The sequence below is a fragment of the Hylobates moloch genome, unplaced genomic scaffold (assembly GCF_009828535.3).
Source record: "Hylobates moloch isolate HMO894 unplaced genomic scaffold, HMol_V3 SCAFFOLD_4, whole genome shotgun sequence".
Taxonomy (NCBI): Eukaryota; Metazoa; Chordata; class Mammalia; order Primates; family Hylobatidae; genus Hylobates; species Hylobates moloch.
Window position 1 is genome coordinate 159792494 of NW_026652279.1, and position 18360 is coordinate 159810853.

At 44.0% G+C, this 18360-nt stretch overlaps 1 protein-coding gene and 1 pseudogene across 16 annotated transcripts in view; both read right to left on the minus strand.

The window, feature by feature from the left end:
* The window catches only part of DOCK9 (dedicator of cytokinesis 9), a 293481-nt gene that overhangs the window by 153809 nt on the left and 121312 nt on the right, over positions 1-18360 (minus strand). For all 16 annotated transcript variants that reach the window (XM_032151176.2, XM_058438033.1, XM_058438030.1 and 13 more), the window contains exon 2: positions 8286-8402. In XM_032151176.2, coding sequence (XP_032007067.1) covers positions 8286-8402 — 117 coding nt within the window. The remainder of the gene's footprint in view (positions 1-8285; positions 8403-18360) is intronic.
* On the minus strand, positions 2555-3302 carry LOC116467407 (ribosomal protein uL30-like; annotated as a pseudogene).

The window sequence follows — 18360 nt, forward strand, 5'->3', positions numbered from 1 at the left end:
AGATTCATGTCATGACACTGGTCCTAGTCCCCTGCTTATTAAGACATACCTTTATCTCCTCTCCTAAGTTATGAGCATTTTGAAAGCAAGGATCCTAGCTTATCTTCATGGTTCCAAGCACCTCACAAAGCTGAGTCCTTTCACAAGTAGTTTAAGAATAAACATAAGTTAAATAAATATACCCTTAAGCTCAGCTGATCAGTGCTACTTGAAAAGTAAGCTTTTCTTTTTAAGGACTATGTGATGATAATTAAAAAAAAAAAAAACATCAATCACTATTTCCTGTAAAAGGCATTACTTGAACTAGAATTAAAATTCTCATCTCCTGAAGGTTTAGATGTGTCTATTCAGAATTTTTTTTTTTTTTTTTTTTTTGAGACGGACTTTCGCTCTCATTGCCTAGGCTGGAGCTGCAGTGGCGAATCTTGGCTCACTGTAACCTCTGCCTCCCGGGTTCAAGCGTCCTGCCTCATCCTCCCGAGTAGCTGGGATTACAGGCGCCTGCCATTACGCCCAGCTAATTTTTGTATTTTTGGTAGCGACAGGGTTTCACCACGTTGGCCAGGCTGGTCTCGAACTCCTGACCTCAGGTAATCTGCCCGCCTCAGCCTCCCAAAGTGCTGGGATTACAGGCGTGAGCCACCGCACCCGGCCCAGAAATATAATTTATCCAGATTTTTCAGTTAGGTCTAAGCCTAGACATGAACTAATATCCCAGAAACCACAATGTTTACAGAAAGTTACACTGTTGGCCACTGAATTCTAACTGATAAAAATTTCGAGGAATTTATGAAAAGAACACTTTTCAATAAAAAGCCAAAAACAAAGTATTGAGAGTTTTTTTCTTTTGGCTCTATATAAGAAAAAAGTGAGGACAAAACATCGTGAAAATAAGTTTTTTTCTTTTCAAAAGGACAGATGGGAAATGAGATCAGGGACTTCCAGGCCTTTGTAAGCAGCAGGCATGGCTTCCTCTCCATGTCAGTGATTTGTAGATCATTATCAGTCTCATGTAAGTAGAAGAGGAAAAGAACCAGAGGAAAAATAAAACTCAGGATGTTATTGAAAGGGAAATGGAGTAACCACATTTTTCTATACAATGCTGAGAACACTCCAGGATTCTCCTGTATTCAAACATTTCCAAAAAGTATATTTTTTAGGATTGTCAATTATGAATAATCTTTGACCTGCACTCCTATCCTTTCTTTTCAATTCTCTTGCTAAGACTTTTATACAGGTAATACACCATGAGTATCAGTGGGAAAAGCACCTAAGGACTCACTCCTCAACCTGATTTTGCAAACAGTTCTAAGGATGATAACAGTTTCCCACCCATAAATATAGCACAGAAATCCTATAACGAAATCCTATGCTTTTTAAAAATCGTTATTTTAAATACATAAAACATAAAATATACCATCTTAACCATTTTTAAGTGTACAGTTCAGTGGCATTAAGTACATTCTCATTTTTCAATCATCACCACCATCGATCTCCAAAACTCTTTTCATCTTTCCAACTGCGTCTCTGTTCCCATTGAACAATAACTCCCCATTGCTCCCCACCTCCATCCCTAGTAACCACCATTCTACTTTCTGCCTCTAATGAATTTGATTCTTTAGGGACGTTACATATGTGGAATTGAACAGTATTTGTCCTTCTGTGACTGGCTTATCCACTGAGCATAACATCTTCAGGGTCCATCCATATTGTAACATGGGACAGGAGTTTCTTCCCTTTTCAGGCTGAATAATATTCCATTTTTTGTAAATACCACATTTTCTTTCTCCATTTATCCCTTGATGGACACTTGGATTGCCTCCCGCTTTTGGCTACTGTAAATAATGCTGATCTTACTAGCGGTGAACAAATCTCTCTTTGAGTCTCTGCTTCCAAGTCTTTGGGACATATATCCAGAAGTGGGATACAATGTGCTTTTGAGACAGGGTCTCGCTCTGTCACCCAGGCTGGACCGCAGCAGCACAATCATGGCTCACTGCAGCCTCAACCTGTTGGGCTCAAGTGATCCTCCCACCTCAGCCTCCCAAGTTGCTGGGACCACAGGTTTGCGCCACCATGCCCGGCTAATTTTTTTGTTTTTTTCCAGAGACAACTGAGTATTTATGTTTGTGCCTTTCTTCCTATGTGTAGTTCAAGTCTTCAAAACAAGGCCCCAGGAACCTCCAGACTCAATTATGCCCCTGGGCTTGGTCCACTGTTACAGGAGTCTTACAGAGCCTTGTACATAAGCTTGAGTTACTCATTCACAATAATAAACCACAAGACACAAGATGCAACTAAGCAGAACTCCCTCCTCCATTCCTCCATGGTAGATGCTGATTTCAGATGAGGTGGCAGCCAATGTAGAAAACATTGGAATTTTTCCTTGGAAATGATTGTGATGAGAGGTGTCTGCCATGAACATCACCTACTGTCTTTTCTTCAACCCTTCCTTTCCAGTTTTTGAAGATTAAGCAGGAAGTAATCTTATCTGAAGATACTTGATAATAAGTCCAAAAAAACCCAAAACACACGCTTCCACTACACTGTGCTTTCAGATATTCTGGGTTGGGTTCAGCTGGTGGATGAGCTGATTGATGTGTTCACCCCAGGTAAGCCCATCTCCTTGAGGAACCCCACTCTATTCTTGGTAGCATGATGGGCCACCGAGAGGTGGGAAGGGTGCAAGACCCATGAGATCTCCTGGAAATACTTCCCTGGGAAGGCAATTTCATGAACGAGGTCTCCCAGGCAAATGACACCAAACTCCCCCAGGTGCTCCTCAATCGCTGTGCTGTCTGTCAGAGGGATGGTCTCATTCTTGACCTTGGCTTGTTCATGTTTCAAAATGAGTTCTTGGACAGACTTTAGATTGGAAATCCCCAGTTCACATAAGGTTCTACTATAAGCAGCATTTTTAGGCTCTGGGGGGTGACTTTTACAAAGATACCACTGAAAATTTTCTTCAGGCAAAGTCTTGCAAAGGTTCTCTGCACCAGTAAAGTCACACCATTAATTCTTTGGATGCGTAAAACAAAGGCCAAGGAATGTTTATCTGGCAATTCCAAGGCATGAGGTTTCACTTCTAGTCGTCTGAGACGCACCTTGTCGGGTTTCTGCCACCAGGAATCATATAGGAATGATTCCAGTCGCTTAAACCTGAGCCGTTTTCCTTTCTTCTGCTCCTTCTTTGCTAAAAGTGCCTGCTTCACCTGAGCGGCTTTGAGGGCTTGATAAGCCTTCCTCTTTTTCAGATTTTCTGGAACCAAAGGGATTTTTCTTTGCTCTTGCTCTGCCATCTTTCTAGTATCTAATATTTTTTAAATTTATTTTTTGTAGAGCTGAGGTCTTGCTGTGCTGTCCAGGGTGGTCTTGAACTTCTAGGCTCAAGCAATCCTCTCACCTTGGTCACCCAAAGTGCTGGGGTTACAGGTGTGAGCCAATGAACCCGGCCCAACACACTCTTTTCATCCTTCCGTACAAGCTCTGTCCTGTTTGTTTACACCAGACACCAAAGTCTAATTTTTATGAAATATGAATGGTAGCACAAATTGTCTCCCAATATTCTTACTACTCACTACCTTTCTCATATTCTGTCACTTTACATAGTTGCACAAGCATAAGTAAGCTATGCAACAAGTCAGGATACAAGGAGCTTAAAAGCCAGGTGAAGATGCCGTGCGTTAGTCACAGGGTTAACAATGGCCCCACCAACAGGACCATCTGGTAAAACGACTTCCACTTGAAGGAGAATCGTCATTGGAAATCAATAGTCAGCTGCCACCCAAATCCCATGTCTTTGATGGAAAAGGCAGGCATCCTGGGCTCGACTTTCAGTTAAACAGAGGCTCATCATGTCTTAAGAGACAAGTCAGCTTATACAGCTTGACCTAAAACCTTTTAATCTAAAGGTCATTACCTCTGTCTAACTGCTTGTTAAAGTTTACCTCTAACTTTGCTCATGGAAAAAGTAAGTTCTCAGATTTATGCCAAATAAACTGGGTAAGACAACAAAACAATAAGAAAAATGAAGGTTTATTAATCACTAGAAAAAAATACTCCTCTCCAGTCCCTGTTTTACCTGCACTTTTTAATTTTAGAAATTACCTACTTCTGCCAAACCACATCATTGATCCTGCAAATATTTTTACAAATCTAGTCACTGGGACTATCACATGTTCCAAACAGTATTAATATTTACTTGATGAATCAAAGAAAATAACCTAATGCTTGCAAAAATTTTACTATCAGTAAGGTAAGCAATGGGTATTCAGCCCCAGCACCTAGCAAGGAAGGGATTTTGTGCATGTGGAGGTGGGCAGGTGGATGGGAGGACAGAGGCTCAAAGCCAGCCCTTCTCAGGACCACAGCACGGAGGGGGATGCCTGAATGCAAGAAGCCTAAGAAGCAGGTTGTGAACGGCCAAGACCACATACTCAAGTGTTTATGTGCATGGTGCAGACAAGCAGTAGGAAAGGAATTGAGACAGTGGGGGAAAAAGTTTCTGTGGACTTAAATAGCTTCAGACAATAAGGGATTTCAAGTGGTCTCTAAAGGGTAGGAAAGATCTAGAAGAGAAGATGCTGCTGGCAAGGAGAACCATGAAGCCAAAGCACAGATGGCAGAGATCCCCAAGCAACAGGATCTGATTCTGCAAAAAGAAGGGCCATCAGCTAGTGACGGCCGCAGGCCCCATGGCGTTCCTGTCCCTGGCCATGGCAGATCACATGTACTTTACTTCATTAATATTCTCTTTTTTTTTTTTTTTTTTTTTGAGATGGAGTTTTCCTCTTGTCCCCCAGGCTGGAGTGCAATGGCGCGATCTTGGCTCACTGCAACTTCCACCTCCCAGGTTCAAGCAATTTTCTTGCCTCAGCCTCCCAAGTAGCTGGGATTATAGGCGCCCGCCACCATGCCTGGCTAATTTTTGTATTTTTAGTAGAGATGGGGTTTTGCCATGTTGGCCAGGCTGGTCTCAAACGCCTGACTTCAGGTGATCCACCCGCCTCGGACTCCCAATGTGCTGGGATTACAGGCGTGAGCCACCGTGCCCAGCCTACTTCATCAATACCCTGATGGCTGGGAACTATTATTTTGATTTTTGTTTGTTTGTTTTGAGATGGAGTCTCACTCTGTCACCCAGGCTGGAGTGCAGTGGCACGATCTCAGCTTACTGCAACCTCTGCCTCCCAGTTTCAAGAGATTCTCCTGCCTCAGCCTCCCGAGTAGCTGGGATTACAGGTGTGCACCACCATGCCTGGCTAATTTTTGTATTTTCTGGTACAGACAGGGTTTCACCATATTGGCCAGGCTGGTCTCAAACTCCTGACCTCATGATCCGCCTGCCTCGGCCTCCCAAAGTGCTGGGATTACAGGTGTGAGCCACTGCACCTGGCCTATTCTTTTGATTTTTTAAAAAATCAAAAAGTAAAAAAACATTTACTTCATGTCCCTCTTCTTTGCTGTTGTTGTAGTAACTACTCTTCTGTCATCCTCAGGCAACTACATGCAACCCGCAAATCTTTTCTTGACACAACTCATTTTCAGAGAACGTGTAGATGCCTTTAGTATCTGACCAGTAAAGGCTCAAGATCAACATGTGCCTACTGGAAAAATGTACACAAGCATCAGCACTATCCATACTTATATTTTAGTAAATTGTCATTGCAAATATATTTGGCAGAAATGTACACCAAGTTCTATTATTTTAATAGTTAACTTATACTGCTTAATTATTTAAGTGCAGTAAATCACCCCTCAGCATGCGTTTTGCTGCTGCCATTTCCTAACCAACTTGGTATTACTTTTCCATATGAAATAAAACACTTTCCCCAATCTAATTTGTTCCCTCTGCCTCTAATAATACAATAATTCTGCTCTTATTCTGCCTAAGAAAACACAGATAGAAGGAATCTGTGGCACTGTTAAGACCTTTCACTCATCCAGCTAATTAGACAGTTAATAACATCACTGAGACAATTTAACAAAAAAGCACAGAGTACATGGCCTTACCTGTTAAGAAAGTGGGAGTCTATAAGAAAACAAATAATTGTACCCAAACTTCACTGGGGCCCATCACAATTCCTGTGATGAGGATCAAAGCTCAAATTCAAGCTCCTAAATCTCTAGGAAAACTTCCCCCCAAACAGAAAATAATATTTGCTCATCACCTTAGCCAACAAAATGCTAGTGAGTTATTTGCCTTTCCTAGAATATTTGTGCCTGGTATCACCAGAGTAGTTAAAAGCAAAGGGGACACAGAAGTTTTCTCAAAGTTTAAACTGTCTGATTCTGCAACTGCTTCAACATCCAGATATCCCGTTCCCCTGGGATAACGATGATACTCAACTAACTGTATCTTGTTTCTTTGGTTTGTTTCTTAAGCAATTTTATCTCAGTCATACAAATAGAATTTTTCATTCTAGGTTGCAAACTCAAAAAAGTTGTTACTCTAATTAATACCAAGAAGAATACATATTTCATGTTCAGAGAAATTTGAGATAACCTTTAGCTTCCTCAGACAGCACTACAGGAAAATCTTGTCAACATGCAGCACAATTTATAATCATTTGATTTTGCTTTTCATTTGTTGCCAAATCACAGGCAAAAGGCATCACTCAGAGCTTCTCATTTATTTGTCCATTCCCGTGCAGTTTAGTCATTTAATGAAGTATGCAAAGCATGGTATTGTTTGGCATGACCTCAACCCATTTGCCAGTTACTTTGGCAGCAACACCACACGAATGGTCAATTTCATTCCCATGGGCATTCCTTTTATGCAGGACAGAGCTAAAGAATAATCATTTTGGGGCCCATGTATCTCTAACAAGTTAGAAAGAGTGAACATTTGTGAAAATTCTCACCTCTGTTGTAAGCTGGAGTCGCTTAAATTTGGCGGGAAAAAAACTTTAAGGATCGTAACTTAACAATTTCTATTAACATGGAAGTTTCTAAAGACAATGAAGTATGCACAGAGCTGTACACAGTAAGTTATATTCTGTGGGATGGGATTAGAAGGAAGGTGTAGGGAGGCTTTTCATGTCAATTATTTCAATATTTCCCTCTCATTTATCTTTTTGTACATGGATGTAACACTTTTGGAATCAAACAACAAAGAATCAGTGAAGCTTAAAAAAAAAATAAGGCAGCTCGATTCACAAAAGACAGGGCTTAAATAGTAACAGCATCAGGTAGAGAAGCTTCCAACTAAGAGCATCAAAGGAGAGGAGAAGGAAGTGCCAGGATTAGGTCCCAGGAGAGCAAAGAAAGTAACCAGAACCCCCAAATGGACCAAGGTGACTCGCTGCAAGGCATTTAACACCACTGGGTTTCCTGGAGGAAGAATGTCATTCTCATTCCTCAACAGCCTCACAGCTTCTTGTTAGTCTTTTAACCACAGGCCATAGCCTGAAAGAGCAGCACACAGCAGGAGCTGTGCTGAGTCCTCCATATTTCTTCCAAGGAATAGCACATTACACTAGAGAGGTAAACTTCAGACCATTCTTGGCTAACCTTGAACCCTTTGCTGGGAGCCCACACACAGTGCAGGGCCTCTGAAGGCAGGCTCCCAAGTGCCATCCTAAAAAAATGCATGACAAAATCTCCCACTGCTCCCCAGCAAAGCCCATCATTAAGATTCTAAGGTACTTGGCCAAAAAATCTAAATCAAAACAAGTCTCAAAAGACACAAAGGCACTTGTGCCCACTAAATCAGCCCACACAGAGTATAGCACTTTTATTGAAGACACACACACACACATTTTTGCATACTTATAATTAATATGCAAAAATAATACCATTCAAAATTATCAACTCATGAAGGATGCTTGGAAGAATATAAAATAACCTTTCTTAAATAACATCTTATTTTCATCTTTTAAAAATCATAATTAGGCCGGGCACGGTGGCTCCTGCCTGTAATCCCAGCATTTTGAGAGGCCAAGGCAGATAGATCACCTAAGGCCAGGAGTTTGGGATGAGCCTGGCCACTGTGGCAAAACCCTGTCTCTGCTAAAAATACAAAAATTAGCCAGGCATGGTGGCACACGCCTGTAATCCCAGTTACTTGAGAGGCTCAGGCAGGAGAATTGCTTGAACCCAGGAGGCGAAGGGTGCAGTGAGCCGAGATGGCACCACTGCACCCAAGCCTGGGTGAGAGAGCAAGACTGTGTCTCAAAAAAAAAAAAACATAATTAACTAATCAAATAATAAATCAATATATAGAAAAATACTGCTTGTTAAGATCAAACACATGGTTCTACGGATAGAAACATAACGTTACTTACCTGAAAGTCATCGTAAGGGAAGAGCAGCATCTCCCGTAAACAGTCGTTCAGGATCTGCGTCTTCTTCTGGACGATGACATTTTCATAGTCGAGTGGCTCAATTAGCTTTGGCTTTGCCTGGAGGGCGAAAAGATAAGCAAGACATTCTCATAAACAAATCCCATTTCTTAAGATAAAGAACTTAACATGTTCTACTCTATGTTTTGTATTTTCTACAATTAGAGTATGCTAGTTTTGCTATCACAAAGAAACAGAAATAAGAGTTGTTTCCAAAGGGACAAAAAATGCTGGATGGTGTCCTGCTACACAGAGTGATGCTTGTTCAGTTACTTAAGCACAAAGGAAGCTCTGCATTCTGGTGGAGCTTCCAGTCATTTCTTGGGTCATCCCTGACTGGGTATGTCCCCTTCCAAGCTTTAGAGTGTGCCAGAGTTGCCCTGATTAGGTGTCCAGCCATGGCCTGGCAGTCGAGGCCAGATGCCCAGAATGGCTCCAGCCACGATACCATCCCTTCTTGGCCCAGGGCCTAAATGCATCTACAGTACTCATTATTTCAGACAAGGGGCTCCAAGACGCCCTTTTCTGAGTCTCAAAATATCCCTGCCTATCCCCAGATATCTATACTTAATATGTAATATCTAAAGATAGAAAGATAATGAGCTGAGCCCAAACCAGGCAAGAGGCTGGGTCACAGCCAGGGGGGCAGGTACTACTTAAACTAGGGCTCATGGGTGAATCCTAGGGGATAGGGACATCCATCCCTAGCGTGCACTGAGCAGGAGAAAGAGGTAACGAGTTAAGTAGGGAAGAAGAGAATATGGCTTTTCTAGCTATTTTCAAAGTTAGATCTCTTGGTTAAAATCCCTTTATCTATCGCCAGTCACTGCCACCTTGTTTATGGCTCACTTTCCACATGCGAGGCATTGACTGGGCTAGGTTAGGGATAAAGATACATATTCAACTAACTATACTACAGTATGCCAAATGCTAAAATAGGCATATAGAAGATGCTATCAGAAGTAACTAAGTCCAGGGCAGGCATGGTGGCTGACACCCATAATCCCAGCACTTTGGGAGGCCGAGATGGGTGGATCACCTGAGGTTAGGAATTAGACACCAGCCTGGCCAACATGGTGAAACCCTATCATTACAAAAAGTATAAAAATCAGCCAAGCGTGGTGGCGCACGCTTGTAATCCCAGCTACTCAGGAGGCCGAGGCACGAGAATTGCTTGAACTGGGGAGGCGGAGGTTGCAGTGAGCTGAGATCACACCACTGCACTCCAGCCTGGGTGACAGAGCAAGACTCCATCTCAAAAAATAAAAATAAAAATAAAAGTAACGAAGTCCATTATATCAATAGTTACTACAAGATTATTTTTGAAACTATAATCATCTGATATATACAATCTCAATAAATGCTTTATATATTAAAATGACAACTTTTATATAAGAAGTATATTAAGGATATTTTGTATGTGGCATCTAAATTGGCAATTGTGACTGAGGCTTGCTATTTGTCTCCAAAACCTGTCTCCTTTCCAATACAGGTGGACCACATTTCCCAGCCTCCTCGTGTTTTGGTGCACCCATGTGACTGTCTTCTAACCAATTTTATTCGAGTGGAAAAGATGTGGCCACTGCCTCATCTGGCCCACAAAAGCCTTCCATGTGGCCCCTTCTCCTTCCCTCTGCAGCCACGCACACAGGATCCAACACTGAACTGGGTGGCCTGAGGAAAGGATGGAGCCTAAGATGGAAAGAGTCTGGGTCCTGAATCCCCTTGTAGAAGACCGCCTCCTTAAACGGGCACTGAAATGCCCCAGGAGCAAGAACTGAAACACCTACTGTGTTCAGCTGCTGAGATTCTGGAGTTGTCTGAAGTAGCAGTCAACTTGCTTTGCCTATTGTACATATACATGCTCATATTTAACTCCAATTACTTGATTTAACAAGACTCTACAAAGATGTTTTGACATGCTAAGAAAAAAAAGCAATGCCCAAACAAGTACACAATTATTATAATTAAGTAAAATATGTGCTATGTGGACAGAGACTAAAAACATGCAAAATAAAAAAAAATAAAGCTATATAGTAAAGTGCTGGTAACAGTAAACTGTTTTTACATTCAAAAAAGGAAAAAAAAAACTTTATACAAATTATTTTTAAATAAGAATTGCCCAGAAAATACTTTTCAAAATATTTTAATTAAAAAAAAGGATTTACTCTTTTATTTGCTTGTCATACTGCATAGAGTAACCAGTCAATAAATGCTTGCTGGCAAAATGAATGGATGTCATGATTAATAACATTTTCCCTAGGAACCGTAACCATATTCCTAATAAAACCCAAATATGCACACAGCTTTCTAAAATTCCATTACAAAGGGGTCAGATGGACCAATACTGCAGACTGGGGTAGACACCATGTTCTCCCTGGCTTATGTGGTGGCTGCCCCATAACCACGGGCCAGGGGGACTCTTTCATGACAGCCCCAGCTGCCTGCACAGGCACAGGCATGGGCACAGGCACAGGCTGGGCAGGGCTGAATCCTCAGGGGTGCAGCCCCCTTGGCTCCACTCCCCCCAGGTAAGGCCCATGATTCTTCAGACTACCAGAAGGCAGAGGTGCATTGTGAGCCCTGGACAGGGAAGGGCTTGGAGGGACACTGCTGAGAATGGGCTGTTCCCAGGTGCCAACGCTATTAGGTTTGGGGATTTTTTTGGCTTTGTTCCTACAGCAGGGCAGCCAGGAGGCTTTCTGGGAGAGACAAAGGGCACGCCCTCCAGGAAGCTGCACTGGCATCCCTGTGGACAGCTGTCTAAAGAGCCCTGCTGCCACCCCTTCAGCAGCTTCCCCCTAGTGGCTGGCTCCCTGCCCACCAGCTCCAGCCCACAGCACCTCAGCAACCTTGGCCACCAGCCACCATTGCTGGGCCACAACCACACTCTCGAGCTAGGCCTGAATCTCTGCCTTGGGTGGGGGTGAGAGGCTCTTCCCAGTTTGTTCCTTCCTTGGGGATCTCTGTTCCCACATTTACTATTCTTGTATTCTTAGAGCAGGAGTCGACAACTCTTTCTGTAAAGGACTTTGCCAGCCTTACGGTTTCTGTCACAACTGGTAAACTCTGCCATTGTGGCACAGAAGCAGCCACAGACAATAAGTAAATACATGGGCATGGCAGTGTTACAATAAAACTTTATAAAAACAGGCAGCAGCCAGATTTTGCCCAAGGGCACAGCCTGCTTTAGAGTTATCTTTACCCCCTAGTAGAGTTAATCCCCTTTCACCAATTTAGTAATTCTTTATATTAATTTTCCATGTTCAATTACTGATGTGTTTCCTGTCTCTGGACATATAAGATGTAGACATGTTTACAACTCTTAACGTAATTTTTTTTTGTACCTATCTGATTAAACTTGGTTGCTTAAAATGTTTGGTAATAAAAATATTCATGGGTCAGTTTCATGTATTTAGGGCACCAAATACTTTCATTAGATGAATTTCTGTTTCCCTCCAAGGTGTATCTTGGAGGTATCTAATGAAAGGATGCAATGTTGTGGCTACTATCTTGCTTTTGTGTGACAAAGTGTAACTTTCAAGGTGTTTTTACTGATCACAATTACCACTCAACAACTGAGGCTGGAAACTGAGGATCTCAAGTTGAGCTAATTGCTACAAGTGTCCCACCAAGTATCCAGCAGGACTGGATTGGGACAGGACGCAGTCTTCTGTTAAACAGAACTCTTTCTTCTCCCATACTGGGCTGCCCTTTGAACAATGTGTGCTTAGCAATACTCAACCATAGTAAATGTGTGAAAGACAGTTTATAAGCCAACATTTCTGTTAAAGACTGGTCATGCAGTACCATGACCAGGAAAACTCATGGTACTGATTGAACAATAAGAGAAATCTCATGGAGGATTAACATGTATCAAGGACTATGAACATTTTCAACTTGTACAAACCCTAACTCAGGTCACTTAATTAAAGAACTCCTAGTGACCTCATAGGGCAGAGGGCTTTAGCAACTGCTGGAAGTACTTCCGGGACACATGACTGACTCCAGGGAAAAGGGATCAACTGGGAGTGGCTCACACCTGCTGCCTAAGTTAAGAACAAGGCAAAAAGCTCTTGCTTCAAATACAAATACTGGGCACAATGCCTCCTTTCTACAGGTGTCCTTTGACGGAGGAAAGAGAGAAACAATCAGAGGACAAAGGCTGGAGAATAGAGACTGGTGAGGGAGAGAGGGAAAAGGGAGCAGAAAGAGATGCAGGGGAGGAAAAGGAAAAGAGAGGCAGGGATGGAGGCACCCTGGGGAGGAAACTGAAGCCAGAAATGGCAGAAGAGAGGGGCTTGGGAGACTTGGAGGTGGATCTGTGGGAAGTCACACCACTGTATCTACCAAATTGTGGGTTAAGAGGATAATCGCCTATTTTCAACTCTTTTTTAAACTATGATTCACTGGTGACAGCTGTTCACTGTTCTTCAGCCCTGCTAAGCTTTTCCAGGTGCTGGTGGGGCATGGAGGCGGGGACAGCCCACTAGGGTAGGGAACTGATTGGCCTGTGACATGATTAGTGACAAGAACATCACGCTAACAGCAAAATGACATAGGCTAATTACCATACTGCTGGTCCCCACTATTATTTGTAAGAACAAGGCCTGGCACAGATCTGGCACACAGCCTTGGTTTTAAAGCTATCGCAACATGCTCAAATTCAATTCTTCCCTTGGTGACAGACTTCCGAGGGAGAAGTTCTTAATTTTCTATCTTCAAAAGAAAACCAGAATTACCCAAATTGACCATGGTTGTCGGTGGAGCTGCTCCAGGGCCATCAGCACCATCATGTTTGAAACCCTGAGAATTCATGAGTTCGAATTGTGAATATTTCAGGATACTATTTCTCCCTAAGCATGGTGAGGCCTGGCTGACTCCCAAGCCTATGACATTCAGAACACACACACTGGGTGACTGCTGCTTTTATAGTGTATAAAAATCTAACTTGGTCTATATACAAGTCCTTCAGCTTTCCCTGTAACGTAGAAGCTCAAGTCCTTATCTATGAACATTCATTCCTCAGGCTTCCTGTGAAATCAGAAAGGGAGAGGGCGTACTTTCAGTCCACAAATAGTCCACAACACTGGTTCTGTAAGTGGGCTCCCAGGAACTGGTGATTCAGCGTCGCCTGGGAACTGGTTACAAACGTAAATTCTGAGGCCCCAGTCCAGAGCCGAGTCAGGAGCTCCAGGAGCAGGGACCAACTACCTATACTTGACCATGCTCTCTAGGGGATTCTGGAAAAACCCTGATCAATCATGATGCCCCAGGAACTACATGAGAATTTTCAATTTCAGGGAGGAAGAAGAAACAAGGCCGGTACTGAGCCTCCTCAAGGTTACAGACCCCTTCGGGAGCCTGGATCTTCTCCCCCTGAAAACTGTATACATTCTTTGCTTTCTATGATTGTATACACAGCTTTGAGGGGAGGGCTGTAATTCCCTGGAGAGTGGTCATGTGGAACTGAGTTGAAGAAGCCCTGAGCTAGTGGAAGAGCCAGGCCTGTAAACATGTAGCTGAACGTAGTGAGAGGTACTCGTAGAAGTTAAATGCGGAGCTAAGGTCAAGCCCATTGCCCTCTATGGGCTGTAAAGTTTCTTCACTTTACTAAGGAAGGGATGCCTGGAGAGAGCAAAGAAGAATGAGAATTCTTCAGGTGGGCAAAAGTTTGAACTCCCTACCCTGACAACAGAGCCCCCCCTTAGCTAGGCAGATGCAAGGTTTCCAGTCTCATGGTAAGCCCGGGGGCCGGCCCAGCAAAGACGCAATGCTGCGTCCACTGTTTCTGACATGAGCCGGCTCCAGTCACTCCCTCTACAAGGATAGTGCGCCCCTCCCACCTCTACACCTGTCACAGTCCTGCAGCCCCTTGGGTGACGGTCAACAAGGAAAGCAAATGTGGCAATGCAGCAAAAAAGTTAAAGCCAAGCTGCTCTAGCCCCAGGCAGGCATACAGCACTTCACATGTAACTGGGGGGCCACCTCCCTCCTCCCCACAAAGGTGGCCTTTGGCGCCTTGCTGCCACATCCTTACTTAGCAGCAGTCCTGGGATGCCTCTCATGACAGTCCTTGGCTTGCTGTGACCTGCAAACACTCAGCTCCACTATCAGTGCCTCAGGGCAGGGCTGAGTCTTGTTATCTTTGCCACCCTCAGCATCCCACTCAGGCCCCAAGGACACCTCCTGTGGGGCTAATAGAGCTTGCCAGTGGTTCCCATACAGCTCCATTGTTGCTAGGCACCTTGGCTTAGGAAGATTTCCAGGAACGTGCCCACTGTGTCCACCCAATGTTATGACACAGAAGATGGGAGGCCATGTCACAATTCAGACATGTTCTAAGGTATGTGGCCCCAGGACTACTTGGCGGTGTGTAAGATTAGTCATTGCACAAACTGAGAATGCCCCCAAACTGCATTGCTCACGTACAAAAGAAACCTCACAGAAGCTTTTCCAATCCTAAAAATTCCTGTGACATTCCCAGATGTTGTGGAACTAGAAGAAACTTTTCTAAACTCTCAATAATAAAAAACAAATTTGGACTAATCATGCCAAGAGAAACACTGATCTGTTCTTGCAATGAAGAATGATAATACAAAATCATGATCGTATGAAGAGGCAATAAAAGAATATGAAGCCCTAAAACTGTACGGAAGTAGTATGGAGGTGTATCAAGAGGTTCATTGATAAAAATGTGTTGTTTCCCTGGATTTCTGGTGTTTATGGCTTGTGTTAGCTTTTTAAAATTTATTTCTTTTTAAATTCTAAATAAATGTTCACCTCCGTGCCTTATTTTGTTTTCAAATGTTGAATTATTTTTCTTAAAGAAGGCCCCTAAAATTCTGTAAGCTTTGTCCCTCACAAAACCTGACTCTGCCCTGATAGGGTCGTGTGTCCACACGAATGCTGACGAGGATGGCAGCATGGTTAGGAAAGCCGAGCTGTGCAGCCACGTGGGGCTGTTGCTGGACTCAACTGAGTCAATTCATGGAAAAGGCAAAGCCTGGCAAACTATAAACACTTATTATAATAAATGGAGCTATTCATATTATTAAATATGTTGCTTGCATGACAGGTTCTTTAAAGAAAAAGAAAAAAAAACTTTCCTCGACCTCCAGAAACATACAAAATAAAACAGGCAATAATGGCAGGAATATGCACAAAGGAAGACAAATAATGACCCAACATAGAGAAAACTGCATCCAGACACTGAAATTCAGAGGCTGAGCCCAAAGGAAACAGACAGCTGCTTATACTGTAGATGGGACTGAGTATTGCTGTGGTGTGTGCCAGGGAGGATGGAGAATAACCACAGCTGGGGGGTGGGCAATAGAGAAAGGCACTCCTGACCCCCTCCCATTAGGGCAGCTCCATGACAGCGGCAGGGTCTTGGATTGTGAAGAAGACAGCAAGCAGGCAGGACACCTGCTCACAGAGGGTTATGTGGCATGATCAGAGTGACTGGGGAGAAAGAGGTCATCTCACGGGACAACATGGACATGGGTGAGCCACTGATACCAAGGCCCCGCTAGTCCCCATCTACTGAGCATGGCAGCGGGCAGCATGGCGCACCTCTAGCAATCACACTTCCCTACACCTCCCATGGGGGCCAGAAAGCAGGACCCCACAAGGCCCCACCATGAACCCCCCACTCTTCAATCTCTCGGAACTCCCTCCCTCCCACAGCATTTGCTGCTTAGGGTCTGGTGGCCCAACATCACGCAAATTGAAATTCCAGATCAAAAGGCAGTCAGAAGCAGGAAATGTTCTTAGTGCCAGGAAAGTGAGATTCCTCTGGATCCAGCAGACCTGCACAATGTTCGCCCACAAACTGAGTTCAGTTCTGGCCAAACATGTACAAAACCTCGAAAACCATGGGAAGAGCTAAGCTCCAAAGAGCACAGTAATTTCACTGCTCTTGCCTCGGACGTGATAGCTTCAAGTGAACTTTCCAGTCATTTCTTGCCCTTGTGTCTCTGGTGATTAATGTTAACAAGAGCTGAAATCCCGAACGCCACTTCTTGAAATAGCAAACTAAATGGCAACTCTTGGAGCTATTTTAAGAAATGAGAAATTCGTCATTTCTGCTTATAAAGAATTTAGGACTTCCTTGATTTATCTGCATGGCTATAAAAGCTACTTGATAGGCTGAGATAAAGTTGGTCCACTTTCAAAGTGCTTCTCAATGTTGCCAACAGGACACCAGTACTGTTGCTGGGGATAGGAACAGGGAGATGGCAGCTTGCAACAAAAAGAGGCTTCTGAAGCCACGTGCTCACAAGTGTGGGCCACACAAGCCTTCTGCACTCCTATCGTGCACATGACTGTCACTACGTAGCCCCACCAGGAATTTCTTAAGTTGTCAAATTTGCAGGAAGGATCCTCGTTTTCCTATAAGTAGGGTGGGCACAGGAAAATAACAGCCGCCTCCCTTCCTGGTGTACACATGTAATTAGCAGTATGAGTTCCCTCTCTCCACAGGTATTTACTGAGCTGGTGGTTCACATGCACTGTGCCAGAGACATCAAGATAAAAAGAACACAGCCCTGCCCCAGGGAGCTGGCAGTCAGAGGGAAGGCACATGTGTGAACAATCAGCAGAATGAATGACAGCAGCAGGGACCAGGAGTGGCATCTGGCCCACTAGAAGGAACCCAACCTTTGCCCAGCTAGATTATAAGCTCCATGAGGGCAAGACAGACCTATTGTATTTGCTGCTTTCTCCAGCACCTAGAACAGCACCCAGCATAGCAGAAGCACTCAGTAACTGTGTGTTGGATGAGTGAGGGACCCCAATGATGTGGGGTGCTTCTTAAAGGAGGTTCCTAGAGCTGATCAATGAGTTGAACAAGCCAGTCAGGATTCAGGGTGGATTGAGGATTCCCTGCAGAGAAAATTGAGACACCAGGGAGCATGTGCATGGATGGAAGTAGATTTTGTAAGGCCTGTACAATTACAGTGAGGTCAAAAAATACAAACTAATAGACATAAAATTGCTGGAATCTCTTCCAGTGCCTTGAAAGGGATCCTGAAACTTAAGCTTCATGAGCTTCATACTAATTTCTCCCTGAGCATGGTGAGTTCTGGAAGCAGCCAGGAGTTCAGAATAGCTGGATAAGGCTGCATAAAGAGGGCTTGGGGTCCCAGGCTCCACAGGTGCTCTAGCACCATTGGAAATCCAAGGTGATGGGGAAAACTATACTTAGGAGAAAGCCCTTGTGAAAAACAAGACTCCACACAGCTGCTACCTGAGGTGAGCAGTGGGCCTCCCAGATGGACGTGCTTGAGGAGCACTGGATGGGCCAGTGCCCTCCCATCCTGCTTCCTCTGCAAGGATGGATAGCACTAGAGTCAGAGAGCAACACTCCTCACAAGAGCCCCCTGCTCCACCTTTGCCCATACAGCCCTCAGTCTCTCCTCTAAAGTAAGCAAATATTGGAATAGTGTTGATTTGAGGGGTACCAATGATTAGCTCACCTGGGGTGCCTGCATGTGCCAAAGCCACCCACCTGCAGGGAGAGACGAGGCCAGAGTGGCAGGTAGGGCCACAGTAAGAAGGGCCCTCAGGAAGCCTGCAAACAGGAGGAGGAGCTGAGAGACACACAGGTAGGTCCCACGCCATCCTCCAGTGGAAGGAAGATGCCCTCCATCAGCTTGTTACAGACATGCTCTTCTGTCCCTAACCCAGGACATTACAACTAGTAGATGGTGATAATCAAGATAGAATCCCACTGTCATTCAGTAGTATATGTTCTTCTCCAGACTGCTCATGAGTGTCTGTAGGGACAATGATCTAGAAGCTGTTTGGAAGCATGCTTTTTAAAAGGTACTACAGATTCAGTAATACAGCTTAAAAGCTTTTATTTAGCACTACAAGCTTGTGCAAACATCAGAACCTGCGATTATCCAGTCCAGTCTTCCCATTTTACACATTGGGAAACCCAACCCTAGGGACTGCCCTGGGGTCCCAGGAGGAACCTCCTGAGCCCTGGCCCAGGATCTTGTCTCAGCCCCTA